This window comes from Aspergillus candidus (genome assembly GCF_002847045.1).
Source record: "Aspergillus candidus strain CBS 102.13 unplaced genomic scaffold BDW47scaffold_64, whole genome shotgun sequence".
Classification (NCBI taxonomy): domain Eukaryota; kingdom Fungi; phylum Ascomycota; class Eurotiomycetes; order Eurotiales; family Aspergillaceae; genus Aspergillus; species Aspergillus candidus.
Genome location: NW_020194069.1, coordinates 125,387 through 132,089, shown reverse-complemented (window position 1 = coordinate 132,089; position 6,703 = coordinate 125,387). Strand labels below are relative to the sequence as shown.

The 6,703-nt window shown below is 55.3% G+C and overlaps 3 protein-coding genes across 3 annotated transcripts; 1 reads left to right on the top strand and 2 right to left on the bottom strand.

Annotated features, from left to right (window-relative positions):
• Positions 1-700: 700 nt before the first annotated feature.
• BDW47DRAFT_78568 (beclin 1) lies at positions 701-2,711 on the bottom strand. The gene is made up of 2 exons (XM_024819856.1): positions 2,448-2,711; positions 701-2,373 (listed from the first exon to the last, which is right to left on the bottom strand). The coding sequence occupies exons 1-2, from the start codon at positions 2,530-2,532 to the stop codon at positions 857-859; spliced, it is 1,602 nt and encodes a 533-aa protein (XP_024668408.1). The 5' UTR covers positions 2,533-2,711; the 3' UTR covers positions 701-856.
• A 68-nt stretch (positions 2,712-2,779) lies between these two features.
• BDW47DRAFT_78552 (Myb-like DNA-binding domain protein) lies at positions 2,780-4,879 on the top strand. Its single transcript, XM_024819855.1, has 2 exons — positions 2,780-2,932; positions 2,987-4,879. The coding sequence occupies exon 2, from the start codon at positions 3,080-3,082 to the stop codon at positions 4,799-4,801; it is 1,722 nt and encodes a 573-aa protein (XP_024668407.1). The 5' UTR covers positions 2,780-2,932; positions 2,987-3,079; the 3' UTR covers positions 4,802-4,879.
• An 88-nt stretch (positions 4,880-4,967) lies between these two features.
• BDW47DRAFT_78545 (putative cysteine synthase) lies at positions 4,968-6,676 on the bottom strand. The gene is made up of 5 exons (XM_024819854.1): positions 6,387-6,676; positions 6,261-6,320; positions 6,090-6,208; positions 5,362-6,029; positions 4,968-5,306 (listed from the first exon to the last, which is right to left on the bottom strand). Exons 1-5 carry the CDS (start codon positions 6,669-6,671, stop codon positions 5,134-5,136), a joined length of 1,305 nt encoding a protein of 434 aa, XP_024668406.1. The 5' UTR covers positions 6,672-6,676; the 3' UTR covers positions 4,968-5,133.
• Between the last annotated feature and the right edge of the window lie 27 nt (positions 6,677-6,703).

Here is a 6,703-nt window from a genome sequence, read left to right as displayed (position 1 = left end):
TTTTTTTCTTCATTCCCACCGATGATCGAATTAGGACTGCAAATGACGCGCTTCAACCCGATAGGCACCGTCTGTGAGGCCGCGCGACCGGACTAAGGGACGATCTCCCGCTCTCCTCGCCGTCACGAGCGTTACTCAGTAATGAAGTCACAACGCCAGAGTCAATGTACTACTACTATACCATACTCGATCTGCGATCCCCGTCTTGGCCTCTCTGAATCATGGTGCAAATCCTTCCGGGGAATCCGGCGCGACCAGCCTTGACAGGGGTTGGGTTCATTATTCAGATGATAATAATCCTTTCTCTCCGTTGATTTACCGTCACGAGCTTCGACGGTAGTACAGCTATCACCACTGCCAATGTGGTGTTGATCATATGTTAAAAGTCACCAGCCACGGGTTCCTTTACTGTTCTGCGCTTTCACAAGGCCGATCTCAGGTCTGTCTGATCAACCGACCCATTTCGGTCATCCATCCCACCTGCGGTGTGGTTCGATGGGGAATCAAATCTCCACCAGGTGTGTTTCGTATCCATCACATATGAACCGCTGGCAGCCGTTGAGTGCCACTACTTGATCCAACTTGATTGGCCTGAGCTTCTCTTCTTCTTTTTCTCTTTTCTTTTCTTTTTTGAATCCGCTGCATGACTAGTGACTGTGAGGACCAGGGCTAAACGCCAACTAGTTCCCGCTGAAACACCTAGGCTTTGAAGCCCACCGTGGGAAATGTGGATCGCCTGGTGGATTGCACGCTGGCTCGATTCCGTATTGTACCGCTTTCAAAACCCATTTACTTTTGCCCCCTCCCCCACCACTCACGAATCCCCCTATGATCATGAGTGAAACCAGATATGTCCTTATTTCTTAGATGGGCTAGTCGTCGCCAGTCGGGCCTGCTCGACGGCCGCTGCGGCGACGGCGGCGGAATTGCTGGAGCTGGTTCCAGCGCTGGCCACATTGCTGGCATGCGCCAGAAGGAATTTGCAACAGGTCAGCGTGTACTTGCAGGCTCGCGTCCACGCCTCGTCGTTCTGGTTGAAGCCCAACTTGATGCTGGCATCGCCAATCTTGTCCCGTTTGATCTCGTAAGGCAGCCTCAAGCCCGGAGTCGTGGCAGCAGTGGCCTGACCTCGGCGCCCGGGGGGACTTTGGGCTGAGGTCTTCTCCACAAATTCCCCTAGCTGCTGCAGGCATGCCAGAAACGCCACCATCCCTGAGTCAAACCGGCGGTGAAGCCAGGGGATGTTGAGAGGTAGGTCGCCGGACGAGAAGAGGTCGAATGTCGTGATCTTGGGCGGGCCTGACGGAGCCGCATTCCCGATCCCCAGGGACGATTGCGCGGGCGAGGGCCGAGGGTACTCGATTTTGTCGATCCTCGACACCGACCCCAGCGGCTTCAACTGATACCCCTGGAATTTGAACCCCAGCTTGTCCGCGATCGTGGCCAGAAGCAGGGCCGTCTGCCCCCAAGCGGCGTTGATCTCAGGCCACTCCACGGACGGGTTGGCCAGCCGACCCAGTCGCAACCCGTTTATGGTCCCGAAGAAGCCATCATGACCGATGCAGAACGCATCATTGTAGACGTTGGTCCGTTGTAACCGCTCCAGCTGGCGGGAGTCGTGGTCGTACCGCATGTTCAGGGCATCCCGTTCGTTCTGGAACTCAGAGAGCGTCAGGGCGAATGCGTTGCGGTCGCGCCAGAATTTCTCCTCGTCCTGGTCCATCTGCCGCGACTCTTCTTCCAGCGCAGCGATTTCCTCATCCAACGACGACTTCTGTTTCTCCAGGTCGACCAGTTCCCCGTACGCCGCCTCTTCCGCTGCCAGCGTCTCCTGTAGGGATCTCTGAGCGGCCTCCACCTCTTCGGTCGTCGGTACCGACGAGTTGAGGCTCCGTAGAAACGACACGTACGCATCCCGCTCCTTCGTCGCATCCGCCAGGTGTTTCTGCAGCCCATCCACGAGCATCTCCGTGCACTCCGCACACACAGGGTGATCGATATCCGAGCGGGCGGATATGATCTCAAACAGACGCCTGGTGCGCTCAACCTGGTCGGAAAATGACGCATCCTCTTCGTTGGGAATCCCGGGGCCGCCCTGCGCGGGCAACAGCCCGTTGTCGTTCCCGACCAGCGGTGCCGGCGGCGGCGGCGCAACTTGCGACTCGGTCAGCATCACAAAAGACATGTTGCCGCTGTCCCCGTGTCGTAACCGAGGCGGGTTGGCCGACCGCGGTGCCGGGATCGACCGTCGGTATACCGGCGCCGTAGCATTTTTGGATGCCCGGTCGTAGAGCTCTCGTCTGTCACGGGGGTAGGCAGAGGGTCTGGACGATAAGCCTGATCCCTGATCCGGTAACGTTTTCCCTGTAGATCCTGTAACGCGAAATAAAGCATTAACAACCATGACACTACAAGGATAGAACGCATCGATAGGAAGGGATACGAACCGATAAGCAGATCAAACGCAGCCGGATTCAGCGACTCCAAAGAGCCATCCAGTTTCAAAGGCGTCCGACATTTTTGGCAGTACATGGTGATCGCAGGCAATCTCCAATGGTATTTTATGCATGGTGGGAAGAAGAAGTAGTGACGGGAAAAGGGTGTGTTGGAGAAAAGTAGAGAGACGGATGAGTTCCGGGCGCGGGAAGGGAGACGTCATGCGGGAACCCGTGGCGCCGGCGCGTGTTTTTGGCGCGATGCTCGCGGGAGCTTCGATTTATTGGTCTTTTTCTGAGTCTTCTTGTCGCGTGAAAGTGCGCTCTTTTTCTTCCATTGTTTGGCTTTATGATTTGGAGCGAATGTGGGATTTGCTTTGATTTATTTATTCCTCGCTTGCGAGTTCAATAGACGACTCTTTAACTTTGGTTTTTCTTTCGCGTGCACGGTGCGAAAATTGATCGATCGCATCGCGCATATGGATTTTTTGCTATCTGTATAAATCCCTCGGTCTCCCACCTCCCTCTACTATTCTCTAACATCTCGGTAGTAGATAATGTGTACTATATTCAAATCTGCTTGATTCCCTCTTATACCACAGAAATAGCGTCTCTCGCGCACTATCAACCCCAAAGGCACCACCATGGACCTCCCACCCAAGCGACCCCATCTCTCCTTCACAGAGCTTACCAACGACTACGATGACGATGACGATAACGAAACCTCCGAAACCAACCAGCAGGACCCCGACGAGTCCCACCAAGTCAACCTTCAAGAAGCGCGCTTCCACAACGACCAACGGCTAAAGTCCATCTTCGAGGGGATATTCGAAAAGTATGAAAAGGACTTCACGGACGTCGGGGATGAGATCGATCTTGAGTCCGGGTCGATCTTGGTAAATAATGGGCATATTGCGACGATGGATGGGGAGGGTGATACCGGTGAGCGTGGGTTTTGGTTGTTTGATCAGGAGGAGCTGGGGGAGGAGGGACGGGTTGAGGGTGAGGATTATGATGATGATGATGATGGTTCTGCGGGTGTCTTTGAGGTTCCAGATACCTTGGAGGGGGAGACTGGTGGGGATGGGGATCTTGCGATAGGGGAGGATGAGGGGATACGGCCACCGCATCTGCCGTACACGGATCGATCATACAATCTTGATGGGCAGTCGGAGCGCCCAGAAGACAAGGAAACCCATGATGTGGACTCTGAAGTCGAGGACAACCACGGCGATCAAGAAAGCGTGCATTTCTTCTTGGACGAGCAAGGCAAGAACAACCGTGGCGGAGACGCAGCCTACCCACCTGCCGCTGGAAAAGGCAACAACTCCTCGACCGAAACACCCCTCCCACCTCAGAGCGCGCCAGCTCGGACGACAGCAACAGCAACAGACCCCAAATGGCACTTCCCCGAAATCAGCAGGAGACTCTGGACACCACCCGCCCACAAACCGCGCCCACCTCCCACCCCCATCAACACTATTCGATCTGCGTCTCCACCAGGATCAGGTTCACTCTGGGCTCTGCCGGGGAAGAGGCGGAATGCAGGTAGCACGAAAAAGAAACCTTCAACCATGGCTAGCCAGCGGAAGCGGAAGCGTCACTCAAGTCCTGTTGTCTGCGACTGGTCTTTTGCGAAGACGCCTGACGGTAGCGAGTCTGATGATCCGTTGCAGGAGGATTACGAGCCTTCGCCTACGCCGAGGAAGGGGGTTCCGATTCGGGGGAAGCGTCGGAGGGTTGAGGATTTAGTCGGGGTGGATGATCAGTCTCTTCGGAAGGAGGAATCCCGTGGTGAGGATCAGGAACATGTCGACACCGCGCAATCGCAATCGCAATCGCCTGGAGACGGAGACCGGGACAGTTCAATTGAGACGCCGCGGCCAGTACGCACGGCGTCTACGAATACTGCGCTCGATTCAGAACCCATTGAACCATCTAACAACGATAAGATACACAATTCCACAGTCACAGGAGATGATTCCAGGCGCTCGCCAGCAGCCCAAAGTCCTACCACCCCCATACAGAGACGCAAGATCACACCAGAAGAAGCCAAGTTACTCGTCACGATGCGACAAAACCAAGGGAAACGGTGGAAAGAAATCCGAAGTCATATTCCGGACAAGAAAGAGGTCCTGCTCAGCAAATGGTTCGGTTCGCACTGGACGGATCGTCTAATGAATCCCCTTCCGTTGTCTGCCCCTTGGTCTAAAACGGAGCAAGCGAAGCTCGATAGCCTTAAGAACCAGCCGGGTCTCACATGGGATGCAATTCGTGCGAGTGTCCCCGGACGACCGTTTGCGGAGGTTGAATTCGAATTATTGCGAGCTTGGGTTGGAGAGGATGGACGGGATGGTACTCAATAATCAATGCTCGTTGGGTTATGATATCCGTCACACCTAAAGCTGGGTCAAGCCATCCGCGGGGGTCTTGTATAAGACCTTGTGGATATGTTTGAATGCTATTGCCATTGTCCAAATCGGTTGTATGATGGTCATTTTATTCCACGCTTCCACTGCTCGTCAGTTGGCATGGAAGGCCGGGACCCATACTTTGCGGGAAGCAGCCTGGTCGGAGGAATCCCAGACCAATTGGCGAGGATGCATCATCCCATTGAAGGCGTCACCAGAGTCCCTCGGGAAGCAAGAGGAGCTTCCCCATGTACTCATGGTCACGGTGTACTGTCTGATGATGGACATCATGAGCTGTCTACCGCGTTCAGAACGTCTTCCAGTTTTGTATCAACGGCACCTCCGACATTGCCAGCTTTAGCCCAGAACCGGGAGAGATGCCTCGATCCAGAATCGGACAAGACAGTCACAATCCTATGGCCAGGGCCCAGCTTCATTGCGGTCTTGACAGCCGCAAAACCTAGAGTTAAGAGATTAGCTAGTCGCATCAGCAGAATAGCAACACCATCACATACAGTTCACAGCGCTGCTGCTTCCAATGAATAAGCCATCCTTTTCCACCAGCCACCTGGCCATAGCCAGAGCCTGGGCGTCCGTCACTCGGACCGCATCGTCAACCAGCTCCTTTCCGGCCTCGAAATTCGCCGTGACGCGATTGATGCCGATCCCCTCGACGATCGTGTCTACCTGTCGACGACGCCGTGTGCCCTCCTTCTCCTTGCGATCGAACATAACACCGTAGCGGACTCGGTTATACAGCCCACTACCCTGCGGATCGGCCAGCACAACACTCAGCTTCGGAATCCGCGGCTTCAAGAAGAGCGCCACGCCAGAGATAGTGCCGCCTGTACCGGCGCCCGCAACGAAGGCGTCCAGCTTCCCGTCGCACTGGGCGTAGATCTCGGGACCCGTGCCGTTGAAGTGCGCTTGCCAGTTCGCTTCGTTCTCAAACTGATCCGCGAAGAAACCCCGTCCGTCGGACGGAGTAGGTAGATCCGGTACGTCCGGGGTCGAGGTACCTGAGTTTGTCCCCGAGGACGCCGTGTGGGCGCGGGCGAGAGATCGTGCGCGATTGACAAAGTTGTCCTTCTCCACAATTGGAGCGGGGGGGACGCGGTCCACGATGGCCCCTAGTTTTAGGAGTAGGTCGGATTTTTCGATTGCTTGGTCGGAGGGCATGCATCTGTCTTGTTAGATGTGTCCACCTTCAGGGAGGTTATACAGTGCTACGTCCGAGACTTACATATGGGCGAGGTAGCCTTTGGCGCGGGCTAATGTGGCCAGTGAAATGCCCGTAGACCCCGACGTTCCTTCGTAGATGGTATCTCCCGAGTGGGGGGTTAAGATGCCCAGCTCTTCGGCCTGGTGAGGTCAGCATATATCTAGGAATAGGAAATCCAGGGATGAAGCGTACGATTTCAATCATACTGAGCGCGACTCGGTCCTTAGAGCTTTGTCCTGCGCCGTTCAAGAACTGTAGCAAGTTAGTCATTCGTGACTCCATTTGGCGGCCAGTCTATATCGGAGGCGCAAACCATACCTCGGCTTTCCCCAGAATCTCACACCCCGTCACATCAGACAAGGACTTGATGCGAAACAGAGGCGTATTCCCGATACAGCCCTCAACGCCATCGACAATCGCCGGAGGACCTGGCCGTGCCGACAGTGGGGGTTCATCATCCGAGCTCGGTGCGGGACGATGACGAGCGCGGTACTCGCGCAGACGATCCTCCAACTCCGGATAGAAGAGATCTTTGCACAGGACGGTGAGACAGACGCCAGCCACAAAGGCTGTGCCCATGTAGAGGCGCGAATGATCCGACATTGTAGACGAGAGGAGCTCAAGTGCAGAGGAGT

What these genes read in the sequence shown, in the direction of transcription:
- BDW47DRAFT_78568 (XM_024819856.1), bottom strand. Translation starts at nt 2,532, where the DNA reads ATGTACTGCCAAAAATGTCGGACGCCTTTGAAACTGGATGGCTCTTTG. An exon ending in TGCGTTTGATCTGCTTATCG is followed by an intron (nt 2,374 to 2,447) that starts GTTCGTATCCCT and finishes TTCGCGTTACAG; the next exon opens with GATCTACAGGGAAAACGTTA.
- BDW47DRAFT_78552 (XM_024819855.1), top strand. Translation starts at nt 3,080, where the DNA reads ATGGACCTCCCACCCAAGCGACCCCATCTCTCCTTCACAGAGCTTACC.
- BDW47DRAFT_78545 (XM_024819854.1), bottom strand. Translation starts at nt 6,671, where the DNA reads ATGTCGGATCATTCGCGCCTCTACATGGGCACAGCCTTTGTGGCTGGC. An exon ending in AGATTCTGGGGAAAGCCGAG is followed by an intron (nt 6,321 to 6,386) that starts GTATGGTTTGCG and finishes AACTTGCTACAG; the next exon opens with TTCTTGAACGGCGCAGGACA. An exon ending in AAGCAGCAGCGCTGTGAACT is followed by an intron (nt 5,307 to 5,361) that starts GTATGTGATGGT and finishes TCTTAACTCTAG; the next exon opens with GTTTTGCGGCTGTCAAGACC.